This window comes from Schistocerca americana, chromosome 7 (assembly GCF_021461395.2).
Source record: "Schistocerca americana isolate TAMUIC-IGC-003095 chromosome 7, iqSchAmer2.1, whole genome shotgun sequence".
NCBI classification, from domain to species: domain Eukaryota; kingdom Metazoa; phylum Arthropoda; class Insecta; order Orthoptera; family Acrididae; genus Schistocerca; species Schistocerca americana.
In genome coordinates, this window is record NC_060125.1 from 426,837,768 (window position 1) to 426,852,294 (window position 14,527).

The 14,527-nt window shown below is 35.4% G+C and overlaps 1 protein-coding gene across 1 annotated transcript in view; it reads right to left on the reverse strand.

The window, feature by feature from the left end:
- The window catches only part of LOC124622213 (myotubularin-related protein 10-B), a 115,215-nt gene that overhangs the window by 60,947 nt on the left and 39,741 nt on the right, over nucleotides 1-14,527 (reverse strand). Inside the window, exon 9 of the mRNA XM_047147860.1 lies at nucleotides 11,952-12,098. Coding sequence (XP_047003816.1) covers nucleotides 11,952-12,098 — 147 coding nt within the window. The remainder of the gene's footprint in view (nucleotides 1-11,951; nucleotides 12,099-14,527) is intronic.

A 14,527-nucleotide genomic window follows, 5' to 3' on the forward strand; every position in this document is an offset into this window, starting at 1 on the left:
AAATGCTGATGCATTATATTTACTGGCATCACAGCTCACATTTATTTAAATTATTTAAAAAAATCTTTTATGTTAAACCCATTTAATCTTATCAATTAAAATCCAGCAACCATACATCATTGAAAAATGAAAATATTGTCACCATTACTTCAAATTTCTCTTCTGAAACAATATGCTGCTGATAAGTCACCACTTCACTACAGCAAGGAAATCACCTGTATTCTACATTTGCCCCAGTCAGAACATGAGGCATTTGAAAATGTGCCCATTCCCTACTGGCACACAAAGTTGCTTTTCCACTATATTATGAAGGAATGTGTATCTCTATAGAACATCTAAATGGCTGAGATTTGCTATTCAAGATACATTTAACAAACTCTTTGCCATGGGAGCATTACTTGAGGTCACCACCACCACCACCATTATCCTATCACTCAAGCAAGAACTTACGACAGTCAGTAGACACACGCATGGATCTGTGCCCATAGAGGGGTGCAAGAGATCTGTTTCTGGATAAGGCAGGCAAGGTAATTTCAGTCAGCGAAGGCCTCGGCACACTTGGCATATCTGGGGAGGGACTGTTTGTCTCTGCAGATGGTGACAGCTGCAGGTGGTTACTGCATATGGAAGGAACTTCTTGGTATTGAATGGACGCCAGCTGTGGAAATGGGGGTGTTGGTATTGTTACTGGTTGGTGGGTTTGATGTGGAGGTAGCTACTGATGGTGCTATCCCTCAACAAGTCAACATCAAGGAAGGTGGATCATTGAGCTGAGGAGGACTAGCTGAAGTGAATGGTGGAGATGTTGAGGTTCTAGAGGAATGCGGATAGGGTGTCCTTACCCTCAGTCCAGACCATCTCTCTATTCACATTCCTCCACAATCACAACACCTCCACTTCAACAGTTGCCACCCATTCCACAATGTCCAGTCCTTCCATACAGCCCAGTCATCTGTGGTCATTGCATCTGCAATGACATGCAACACAATGTGCTCGACTTGAATGACTTCTCCACAATTCACGCCAGCTCGATTCTACCCATCAACAACAGCTTCTCTGAATTGTGCAGGTGAGGACTCCCTCTACAACATACTCTTCGTTCTCATTAACTCCCCCCCCCCCCCCCCTCCAAATCTTCGCTAGCCCCTACCTCCACGTGCCTCTAACAGCCTCACACATACTTTTCGTTCCCCCAGCACGGTCCTTTCCCCCTTTCGCTTCTGTCAACCCCACCCCTCCTTCTCCCTGCAAATCTCTCTCGATTCTGCACTTAGCAGCCCAATATCCTGTCCCTGCCACAACTGCACAATCTTACAGGGAGCACTACAGTATCTTTTTCCACTTATAATTCTTATTTCTCTCCTCTTCTGTACTCCCAGCATCCACCCCAATCAATATTGCTAAGCTAATATTTACCAACAGGCTACTCTTAGATGTGACTCTCTGCCACTCCACGTCTCCTCTATGTGGTGAGTAACATTCTATCCTAATTCATACAATTTATATTATTATTCCATTCCAAATTTTCCACTGTTAATTTTATGTAATTGTTGAAATCACTGACTAGTGGCTTAAGATGAAGATCCAAATTCATATACGAAGAAATTAGAGTGTTAATATTTTAGGATATCTTCACTGATATCAAACTATTTAACGTTTACCAAGCGAGGTGGCGCAGTGGTTAGCACACTGGACTCACATTCAGGAGGACGACGGTTCAATCCCGTCTCCAACCATCCTGATTTAGGTTTTCCGTGATTTCCCTAAATTGTTTCAGGCAAATGCCGGGATGGTTCCTTCGAAAGGGCACGGTCGATTTCCTTCCCAATCCTTCCCTAACCCGAGCTTGCGCTCCGTCTCTAATGACCTCGTTGTCGACGGGACGTTAAACACTAACCACCTACCTACCATTTAACGTTTGTAGCAAAAACATGTATATCATGTAAGTATATACTGAAACAATTATAAAAACATGCACACACAAATAAATTTCAACAAGAAAATACATTCAAGTATTGATACACAGCATTCACTTAACAGCCAGCAGCTGAAGATGTGTGACACACACAACTTTTCAGACTCTCACAAGAGAGGACAGGAGCTTTACTATTAAGATATTAGGACACGGGAGTTGTGCAGAGCCCCAAGTCAATGGCCAATTCTCGTTTGTTTGTATTTAATTTACATTACTTAGAACACTAGCAACACGTCTTAATGAAATAGCCTTAATGTAAAAACAATGTACTGAAGCACTGTAGATTTTATACAAGTCACTTATGATATTTTTACAGTCATTTTCATTATATATGAACTTCAGATAGGCATAATCTGTAACTCTTCAGGCAGATGGGTTACCTTCATAACATCAAATGTTATTGAATTTAGCATATGTTAAATTTCAGGAGTAAGTAAGAAACACACATTTTTTTGTTTTCTCCAAAAAAATTTCCGCCCTGAGATACAAGCCTCCAAAGATGACACTGCGAACACCATTTTGAAGATGCGAATTTCAGAAAATTTTTTAAAATGCTGTATCTCTCTAACAGTTCTAGATGTATTGTTAGTGACTTTTTTATTCGAAAGATTATTGCTTTATGATTACAATGGTATCCTCCATTTGGACATATCTGTCAGTTCCTTTACTGTCGCCTTTTTATTTTTTATATAATTTAGGTTTTTTTTTTTTGTTTCAAAAATGACAATCCAGAAAAGTTAGATTTTTTTCTGTTGATATAGTTATATATTACTATTTTCTCTATAAAGGAGAGCTTCCACTTTAAAGCTGGTCTGGTTTTATTTTAAAAAAGAAGAAACTACATTTGAAGAAACTGTATTTGAAACACCAAAATGAGAGAAACACGTTGAACCACGTCATTTCTGCAGCTGACATAGATGCATTGTGGAATCATACTTAGACAACTGAAGCAAAGACTAATATCGCCTTGCAAACGTCTAACGGAGAAGGTACTGTCACGAAATATGGCAAATTTAAGTAAATAAAAAATAGTGACCATATTTTCAACGTTTGTCTTAGCCGGGAAGCCATATTTCAACTGGGGACTGTAGCCGGGATATTGTGTTCACGAGATCTTCAACAGTGCTATGAGGAAGAAAATTTTTGCGTGTTAATACCAGTTTCATCAGAATGTGTGTTACAGTGTTTGTGTTCATCGGGAAGTAAAAGTTTTGGAGAAGAAATGTTTCGGCAAAAAATATAATTTTCGACAGAAGAAAATAATTCAAGAATTTTGGTCAACAATCACATGGATGGAAAACGTGGTTTTGCAACAGTAGAAGAGTGTTCCAGATAAGTCACGAAACCCTCGTATTTTGTTAAAACAATATTTTTATCTTGTTTTGTATTGTTGTGTATAAATTTTTGTTCTTCACAATGACTTATGAGATTTTCAAGAGTATTGTGTTTAAAGTAGAAAGTAGTAATTTAATAGACTTCGAACATCAGGACAGGTCAAATGAAACAGAAAGAACCAATCAATTTGATTTAAAAAGTTTTCTTGTAAATTTCACGAAAGAAATTAAACAATCAGTTGACGACAATAAGACTTACTGGGATGAAAAAATTGATAACATTTTGTTGCAAGTCCAAGCAGTCAATACCCAAGTGGGTGAGCTTTCGAACAGAGTTGGCAGTGTTGAGGAAAAAATTGAATCTGTGGAAGCAAAAGTAAATGAAATTGATGTTAAATTGAGCGGTGAAATTAATACTGTAAAAAATGAGTTACTGGTAGATAGGGAAAGAAATTTAATTGATTTTAATGAGATAAAAGGGGAAATTAAAAATTTGGATGAGAATACAAAAGTTTTAGTAAAAAATGTAGAAAAAAAAAAACTGACAATCGTTTGGTTACTCTAGAAGAAAAAGTAGAATGCAATGATTTAGAAAACAAAAAATCTGTCAAAGAACTTAGCGAAAAAATTGAAAGTTTTGACATTGAATTTCAAAGCAAAAATTACAATGTCAACACATGTAATCTTGTATCTAATATTCCAGTGAAGCACTTTTTGGTAGATGGACCCTTACATCCCGTTGATTTTATGCAGTATTGTAAGGATTGTTTTTTACCTCACTCACCAGATGAAATAAAAATTAAATTTGTGAAAAAATTCTTGGAAGGGGAAGCTTTGACTTGGGCAAACCAGATTGTAACTTTGGGGATGACCTTTTCAGAATTTGAATCAAAATTTCTGGAAAAATTTTGGGATGATCTTAAACGAACTAGAATCAAAAGTGAATTTTTGAATGGGCGAAACTATAGAGAATCAGATGGGAACATGAAACAATTTTGCAAAAGTGAACTTCAAAAACTTATTCATTTAACAAAACCTTTGGATGACTTGATCAAAATTGATACCTTAAAGAGAAGATTGCCATCAGCAATGCAGTTGAGTTTAGTTCATTGTCCTGATAGTAATGTAGAGCAGTTTCTCAATTATATTGAAAAGTTGGATAGGGTAACAATAAGAACACACAGTGGGTTTACTCAGAAAGGTAATGGTCAAAATTGGGGAAATGATAACTTTCAAAAAAGGGAACAAAACAATTATCATGGTGTCAGTCAAAATTCAGGGGGATATAACAATTTTGAAAAGAAGGACCATAATTTTTGTCCAAAACAAGAACAACATTTTCGCGTTAATAATCAACAAAATAGAGAACACTTTAGGGATCAAAATCACAGAAATTTTGATAGAGGTCAGTACAATAGAAACTACCAACAATCAGGTAATGTTTGGCATAGGAATGGGATCAGAAATGTTGATCAGAGACATTGGCAGAACCACAATCAGCAGTTCAAACAGGAACCGGAAATAAAAAACGAGTAGACGCCCCCTTGAAGGTCCGCAAGGTTGAGGCAGAAGGTGAGCATGATGAAAGGACCAATGGATGTGACTATCATAAACCCAAACATGACAGTTCCAAACCTAAGCTATCACATGAGGTCATTAGTTGTTACTTATTGAAAAAATTTCAAGAGGAAAATAATGATGATATTGATAAAGATAAAATTTTCAGTACACAAGAACATACAGTAGATAAAAGTAATTGTGATTTAACATAGTTTTACACTTGGGCAGAAAAGAACAACACTTTGTCAGATGATGTAATTTGTAGTAGTTCAGAGATGTGTGTGAATGAAAGAGAGAATGCATGCTGTGAGAATGAAAATGTTGGTGAAAGGGATCAGGTAACTTTAGAAAGGGGAAATAATATTTTGGGGGATAATTTGAATGTGTATGACCTGAATATGTGTAATGATAATGACGTTGTTGATAATGATGGTAATGGTATTGATGATGATGTTGAGGAAAGGTATTTCATTAGTTTAAATAGGGAGTTGGGTATACACATGGTTGAAAATGGATTAAATAGTGAGAATATTATAGAAATTCCCAGGGATGTTACCAGGATGAATAAGGCTCACAAGCTGGATGTATGTGAAAGTGTGAATTTTGATGTTGTTGGTAAAGAATCTGACTACACAAATAACGATGACACATGTATAACTTCTAACCTAAATGAAACTTTTACAGATACTAATGATACACACACATTTCTTATGAATATATGGCTGAACAGTGAAACTATTTCTTTTGACAAGAACTTTAGAAAGATGCTTATTAATGTATGTGAAATTGTATGTCCTGAGTGGTGGAAAAAGATGAGATATTTTATTTTTGAAAAGCTGAAGGATAAGTACTTCAGTAGTATACAATGTGATTTGGATGAAAATTCTTGGCTATTTGAGATAATAGAGAGTACTCATGACAATTTTGTGTCTTGTGAAAATTTTATAACTGTGACAAATAATACATGTAATGATATACCATATGATTCTGATAAGTATAGGTTTGGGGAAATTGAAAGTGATTTATTACATGAGGATACAGGTTCTGAGAAAAGTGATCAATTTTGCAGTCCTTATATAAAAGTTCCAATTGGGTCATGGATTGGTAAATGTTTAATTGATACAGGAAGTGAGATCTCGGGAATATCTGAAAGGTTAAGCAAGAAATTGAAAGTGGGGAAAGATTATGTTGAAATGCCAGTTGTTGGGGTAAAGATAAAAGGTGCTACTGGGAAGAGCAGTAAATTGGTAAAAAGCCAGGCTTTAGTGACATTTTTAATTGAAGGCAAGTTGTTCACACATGGATGTTTTGTAATTCAGGAATTTAATGAGGATTTTCTTTTGGGTATGAATTGGATAGTAAAAGTAAATACAGCATTTGATTGGGTTGGAAGAAAACTTTTGATAGAAACTAGTGAAAGGGAATACATTCAGACAAATTTTGTGAACACACTTGGTGATCAGAGTAATGGAAATTTTGACAGTATCAATTTACTAAAAGAAAATAGATTGGAGAATATTGAAACTCATAAATTTGATACTGATGAAGTTGAATTTGGGAATTTAGTAAATTTGAAAATTTCAGAAACACTAAATTTATCTGGGGAGCAAAAACAACAGTTAGAAAATCTGCTGTGGGAATATAGTGATGTTTTCAGTGACATACCTGGAAGGGTAAAGGGTTATCAGTGTGAGCTTCAGGTAAAACCTCATGAACCATTTTTCATAAAACCATACAGTATTGCAATATCAAAAAGACCTGCTGTTGAGAAAGAGCTGAAAAAGATGGAAGGATGTAATATAATAGAAAGGAGTATCAGTGCATATAATAATCCTCTAGTAGTAGTTTCGAAAAAAGATGGTGGAGTAAGATTGTTTTTGGACTCTAGACTCTTAAAGTTTTGTTCAGACAGACAGACCATCCTGAAAATATTGATGAGTTACTCTATAAATTTACAGATATAAAATATATGTCAAGTTTGGATCTAACTTCGGGTTTTCATCAAGTACCACTTCCGGTTAATTCTAGAAAATATACTGCTTTCTTGTACAATGGTAAGAGTTACCAATATTGTGTTGTGCCATTTGGGTTAAATTCTTCTGTTTCCGAATTTATAAGAGCTTTGGATCATGTACTGGAGCAAGAACTTGCGTCTAAACTGATAATTTATGTAGATGACATTTTGGTTACAGGGCAAAATTGGGAGGAACATCTTTTGATTTTGAAGTCAGTTTGTGAAAAACTTAGAAAAGGGGGGATGACATTGAAATTAGAGAAATGTAAATTTGCAGTTTCTGAATTAAAATTTTTGGGTCATGTTGTCACAGACAAGGGAATTTTGGCAGATCCAGAAAAAATTAAAGCAATTTCAGAAATTCCTATTCCTAAGACTAAAAAAAACGATTAAAGTCGTTCTTTGGGTTATGCGGTTATTACTGAAAACATATAAGTGATCAGAGTCTGAATGCACTATGTTTAAGTCAATTACTTAAGAAAAACACTGTTTGGGTTTGGGATAAAAGTTGTCAGGAAGAGTGTGATAAAATTAAGCAAGAGTTGAGGAAGCAACACTTATTACACAGACCTGATTTTAATTTACCATTTTGTTTGAACACTGATAGCAGTAATTATGGGCTTGGAGCAGAGTTATTTCAAGAAAGAGTAGAGAATGGAGTTAAGATACATTGTACCACAGCATTTGCAAGCAGAATGTTGCTCAAGCATGAGAAAAGTCATAGAAAATCCACACCCTAATGCTTATCGTTTGGTGTATCCTAAGTCAAAGAAATTATTTGGTCTCAGGAATGTTGTCTCTTTAAAACTGTATAAACAGAAATCATAATTTCAATATTTAAATAACCTATTATCATCTAAAACAAAAGTCCTCCACTGGAATACGCTTGTTAGAACAAAACTGCCTGTACAACCAAGTGTGTGTATTTGCATGTATAAATTAATAATTTGAAGTCACATGTTAATTGAAACTGATGAAAAAACACGGTTGTAACAAAGAATGAGAGAAAGATTTATTTTTACTTTTTAAAAAAAAAAAAAAAAAAAAAAAAAAAAAAAAAAAAAAAAAAAAGTCACATAGTGAGCATTTCTGAATTTTTCTAATTTTTGAAAGCTAAGTCTTCCCTGTGGGTGAAGGCATGCATGTGAGGACATGCATGCAAAGGTATAAGTTTCAAAACCAATTTTAGATAAAGCCTCATGATATATGAGCAGTTTATTGTTGTTTATACTGATGTTGTGGGGAGCAAAAGTACTCTTCACAAGAATGTGACTTGTAGTAATATTGTAGTAGAGAGGAAAGTGTACATACATAATTGCAAAAAATTTAGATAATACTGATGTATCTTTAGCTGTACTAAAAGAAGAAAATCATAAGGAAAAAAAATACAAAATAAAAAAAAACATGAGTAAAAAAAATTTTTAATAAGAAAATCATATATACACAAAAGAAAAAAAACCACTACACTATATATGTCCAGTATCATTTTTACTGTTACAATATGTAAGCATAATGAAATTAACATTAATATAAAAAAAATTAATTAAATCTTATTCTAGGAAATGAGTTTTACCTTCCTATTATTTTCAATCTGTACGTCAGAATATTTCTCATGTATGTTTTATACCATGTATATTTGTCATGTCAAATAATTTCTTTACTTGAATTTTTTTGTGTATGAGATTGATGGGGATTTATCATTTTCTTTATAAAGGAGAGCTTCCACTTTAAAGCTGGTCTGGTTTTATTTTAAAAATTCATTTTTTTTAACTTTTAAGGGTAATGTATGTCTTCTCTGAAGTTTTTTCTTACTAATATCTTTGTTACAATGTTTATTTCTATTGTCTTTGTTACAGTCATTTCTTGTCATTTTCTCTGTTGCAGTTATTTCTTTTCACTTTCATTGTTGCAGATATTTTAAAACTCTGTTGTCGTTTCTTGTCAGTTTCTTTGTCGTGGTTGTTCATTGCAGGTTTCTGTACTGTAGTTGTTCAGTGCTAATTTGTTTACTGAAGAGGCTTCTAAGAAATATGAGACCATCCAGTGAGTTCTGTGTTTTCGTGAGGAATTTGCCGCTTGACACAGTTGCAGTGTGTTTTGTGAAAAGGACTGTTTGAAATGGCTTCTTTTGACTGGGGCCACAGGAGAGTAAAGTGTGCTGATTTTTTGCATATCCATAAAAGAGTTATATATAAGACAAACAAAAAACCCGACTTTGTTCAGGTTGGGAATAAGTGTTCTCATTTGAAGACTGTTTCAGAGTGAAGATGTTTCCAGTGATGACTTTTTGTGTTCTAAAGGTCTTGACAGAATAACAACAATGATGGTATCTGAACAAGGTAAAGCCTCCCATGGTGCAGATGATGCAGATTTTGCATCAATAGAGGAAGAATTAAATACCTTGAATCAGTCAGCTACAGAGGTAGGTGTTAACCCTGTTAAGAAACCGTGGTCAGTGAAGTCGAGTCATAAGCTCAATGCATGAAGAAAGCACAAGGAAATTACCAAAGCTATGGATGAATACACTACAGATTCCACAAATATCAATTCAGCTGTTGAATATTGTGCATCCTACAGTGAAAACGTGCAAGTTTTAACTATTATTCCAGAGACATTTTCAAAGAAAACAAATTCGAACCATCGGTATCAAAGTACATGGTACACAAATCAAGAAATGTGATGTCTGTAAAAGGAGTCATTGGAAGACCAGATCCCTATTATGGTCATCCTGTAGAAGCAGTTCGAGTTCAAATAGTGCAGTCATTTACCTAGAAGATAAATGGGACTGTTCTCACCAGAGTGCAAACAAAAATGACACTATAACTGTAACAGTTGAAGGTCAAAAAAGTTGTGAAGTGACGAGGTACATGACTCACGGTATTAAAGAAACTTTTGCAATTTATAAGAGTAACTATACAACTTCACGTATTGGAAGGTCAAAATTTTATGCACTACAACCTAAGTGGGTAGTTCCATACCCATCTAGAGATGTCTGTGTATGTGTGTACTGCGCGAATTTTGAACTTTGTGTGGTAACTTTAAAGAACTTACTGGAGCACGTGACATATAACACCTTGGTTGGGCGAGTGAAGTCATTACTAATCTGCAACATAAAGCAAGAGACCCGTTTGTTTCAAGAATGCCTTTACAGACACTTGGCCTGGAAGACATAGAAGATAACTTGGCAGAAATTACATATGCGACATTGGAGAAAAATCAATTAAGAAAGCTGTTGCCTTTGACAGTTTCATTAATAAACTTGGTAAATGGTCGGTGAAAGCAGTAACACACCAGCATCTGAAGAAATTGCTACAACACATTGCAGAAGTTAAAGAATGTGTACAGGCTGAAGAACTATGTTTCGTGCTTCACTGTGATTTTACTGAGAACTGGTCTGTAATCCTCCCAAAAGAATTACAAGGGTATCACTGGAGTAATGAGCAGATTTCCATTTTTACAGGAGTGATATATTTTCAAAACAGGACCACAAGCGTTGCAGTTATAAGTGATGACACAGGACATGATTCGCACGTGCTTTGCTAGCAATGTGCAAAATTTTTCAACTGCAAACAGGGGCAGAGAAGATCATCATTATTTCTGATGGTGCTCCTAGTCATTTTAAAAATCGTTACCAGCTGGTTGAATTGAGTAAGTCGCTTGTGCCAACTGACTGGGTATACAGTGCTATTGGTGTCACAGGAAAGGGCCTTGTAATGGTGTAGAAGGCCGGCTGAAGCACCATGCTACAAAACATAATCTTTCCAGACCAAATGCAGCTGTGATTCAGAATGCTGAGAATCTTATGCGAGTCGTGAAATCTTACACATCCACAGCCATCATTCTTTTGTCCAAAGAGGAAATCGAAGAATTCCATGAGCAGAAAAAAGAAGAATGGTCCAAACAAACTACTCCTGAGAAAGGGATTCAGAAGACACATTTTTGGACTCAAAGTGATGGGTGAACTCTTATTGCAAGCACTTTAAAGAGCAAGAAAGAAGAAATTTCGTTCGTTCAGCCAACACCTCAGAAACAGCAGGATAATATTCAGATTCACATCCTCAAAAGTGGGATGTTTGTAGCATGTGTGTATGACTGTGACTGGTGGATTGCAGAGATTATAAACATCAGTTATGAGTTAAACAAAATAATAGTGAACTTTATGCTACTACATGGATCAGCTGCTGGATATAGGTTTCCAGCTTAGGGACAACAACAACGCCACCACTTCTCACTTCTGTTCACAATATTTTGAAGATTGTAAATGCTCCAGTTCCTACTGGTTCAACAGGAAGGCACCACTCTATATCAAAGAAGGATACTGAAGCAATGGAACACATTTCTAGTTCATTGACTGGCTAGTTTCAGTACAAAACAGAGTACACAGAAGTTGTATAAATTGACCTTTCACATACATTTTGGAACCATTTAAAATGCTTGAAAAATGAGTCTCTTACTCATCCTTCAAAACTGAAATTATGTTAAATAAGGCTATGTTTTGATTTTCATGAGCCTGTTACATGGTAATGTGGTAATAAAACAGGTTTTATGTATAGCAAAAATTTCAATTGTTTTTCAAATCTGTTCAACCTTAAAGTGGAAGCTCTTCTTTTCAGGGAATGTAGACCTATATGGTACTAATCAACAGAAAAAAATAAAAATTTATGGATTGGCATTTTTGGAAAAAAATAGTTTTCCATTAATTATATATAAAATCAGTAGGCTATAGTAAAATAACTTTGACAGATAAGTTCAAATGGAGGATTTCTTTGTAATCATAAAACAATTATCTTTGAAATAAAAAAAAAACAACAAAATATCTAGAACTGGTCCAGAGATACAGCATTTTAAATTTTTTTTCCCATTTTAATTTTTTTTTCCCAAAAGTCACATCTTCAAAATGGTATGTGCAGATTTTTTCCTAGCCTGCCTCAATTGATATGGACTATGCCGATAAAAGAAATTTGGACACACTGATATCATGTCAATGAATACGAACACGAAATCTTTTACACAGTCTTGGCGGAAGATGATCTGTAGAACAGACATGTACAAAAGTGCTAAAACTCACCCTGAAGAACCACTGTGAATCCTTTTAAAAGATGGGCGGCTGCCTCCAATGCTTTGCACAAACACAGAGACACACTGTGCAACCACCGTGTTAACTCCAGTTGCGACATGAAGTGGCTATCTTGTACCCACAACTGACGAATGGTTTCTAAAAGAAAATAGTCTGTTCAAATTTGACGTTAGACTAACACTGTCAAGAAAGCACAGTATTTACATTGTGGCATACCAATGATTAAAACATTTACTTTTCTATTTAGAATGTACCATAAAACCAACACAAACTCCAGTCAGAAGGACTGGATGAACATAAACTATACGATACTCAACCAAGTATGGTCCTTGTATTTACAAAACATGAGTTAATACATCAATGAACAAACTTTTAATACGCTGCAGATAATGGTAACACTGCTAAATAATCCAGAAGGTAAGTTTAAGTGATGCATAAAACAATTTTGTTGCCCTTTCCATTCATACATAAAAGCTTGTTGGCTGATGAAGATAAACTACTCAGATTACAAGCCACTATATTCAACAGAATCAGATTTATACTTCTTCAGGGGAAGGTGAGACAATAGTAACTCCTACTACAGAACTTTCTGTGGCCAAAACATTAAAGAAGATAAATGTTTTCAATATAATGAGGATATAACATAGAATTTTCGTAGATCATTATTGATTTTCTGATGTGTGTTCACCAGTTGTTTGCATGATGAATTCACAACTGAGCCTGTACTACCAAACAATTACAGGAAGCAATTAAACACAAAGTCAGTGCCATTTGCTTATAATGTCTAGCAAACCATAAGATTGTTTCAATGATGGATTTCAGTAGGGTCACCAGTAACAGCTAACACATTCATGATACTGCTTTCAAAAATAGATTGGATGCCTTATCAATCAAAACACTCAAAATCTTTTGTTCCAATTCATTCTTAACATTTGAAAAGTGTAGGGAGTCTTTTCAGCCACATACTGAATGAGCTTTAATGTAAACATGTTAGGAGTAAAGGACACTACATACTGAACAACAGAAGCGTTGTTATCGATAGAACACACAAAAAAGAAAAAAAAATTGCTAGCTTATGGACTAAATCCTCTGTCGAGTTGGAGTACAACTACTCACACACTGTGCCCCTGTCTACATCTACATACATACTCCGCACGCCACCATACCTTGTGTGGCAGAGGGTATCCCTTACCATCACTAGTCATTTCCTTTCTTGTTTCACTTGCAGACAGAGCAAGAAAAAAAGCGACTGTCAAGAAAACAATGTCACCTTCCTTCCAGGAATTCCCATCTGAGTTACCAGATCATCTCCATAAAACTTTGCTGTTGTTCAAATCTACCGGTAACAAATCTAGCAGCATCACAAATTGTTGTTATTGTTGTTTTTAACCAAGGATGTGCTTTTTCATAAGCTATTTTCCTTACTTGACCTGAGTTTCTCCCTTAATAAACTTAAGAAATCACTATTTCAGGATTCTCTCACAACTGCATCTCCACAACATGTTAGTAAGGTGTTTTTGTTGTGGTCTTCAGTCCAGAGACTGGTTTGAAGCAGCTCTCCATGCTAGTTTATCCTGTGCAAGCCTCTTCATCTCTCAGTAACTACAGCAACCAACATCCCACTGCATCTGCTTACTATATTCATCTCTTGGTCTTGCTCTACGATTTTTACCCTACACGCCTCCCTCCAGTACTAAATTGGTGATTCTTTGATGACTCAGAATGTGACCTACAAACTGATCCCCTCTTTTGGTCAGGTTGTACCACAAATTCCTCTTCTCCACAAGTCTGTTCAGTACCTCCTCATTAGTTACATGATCTACCTATCTAATTTTCAGCATTTTTCTGTAGCACCTAATTTCAAAAGCTGCTATTCTCTTATTGTCTATACTGTTTATTGTCCATGCTTCACTTCCATACAAGGCTACATAAAATTCAAGGAGGATTTCCTGACACTTAAATCTGTACTCAATGTTAACAAATCTCTCTTCTTCAGAAATGCTTATCTCACCTTTGCCAGTCTACATTTTATATCGTCCCTACTTCGACCATCATCAGTTATTTTGCTTCCAAAACAGAAAAACTCATTTACTACTTTAAGTGTCTCATTTCATAATCTGATTATCTTGTATCTCCTGATTTAATTCGACTACATTCCATTTTGCTTTTGTTGATGTTCATCTTATATCCTCCTTTCAAGACACTGTCCATTACATTCAATTGCTCTTCCAAGCCCTTTTCTGTCTCTGACAGAATTCTGTCTCTGACAGAAGTATGTCATCGGCAAATTTCTTCCCCCTGGACTTTAATTCCTGCTCCAATTTTTTTCTTTTGTTTCCTTTACTGCTTGCTCAGTATACACATTGAACATCGGGGATATGCTAGAACCTTCTCACTCCCTTCTCAACCATTGTTTCCCTTTCGTGCCCCTCGAACTTTATAACTGCCATCTCGTTTCTGTACAAATTGTAAATAGCCTTTCGCACCCTGTATTTTACCCCTGCCATCTTTAGAATTTGAAAGAGAGTATCCAGTCAATAGAAATTCTTCCAGTCCATATGTGGCAT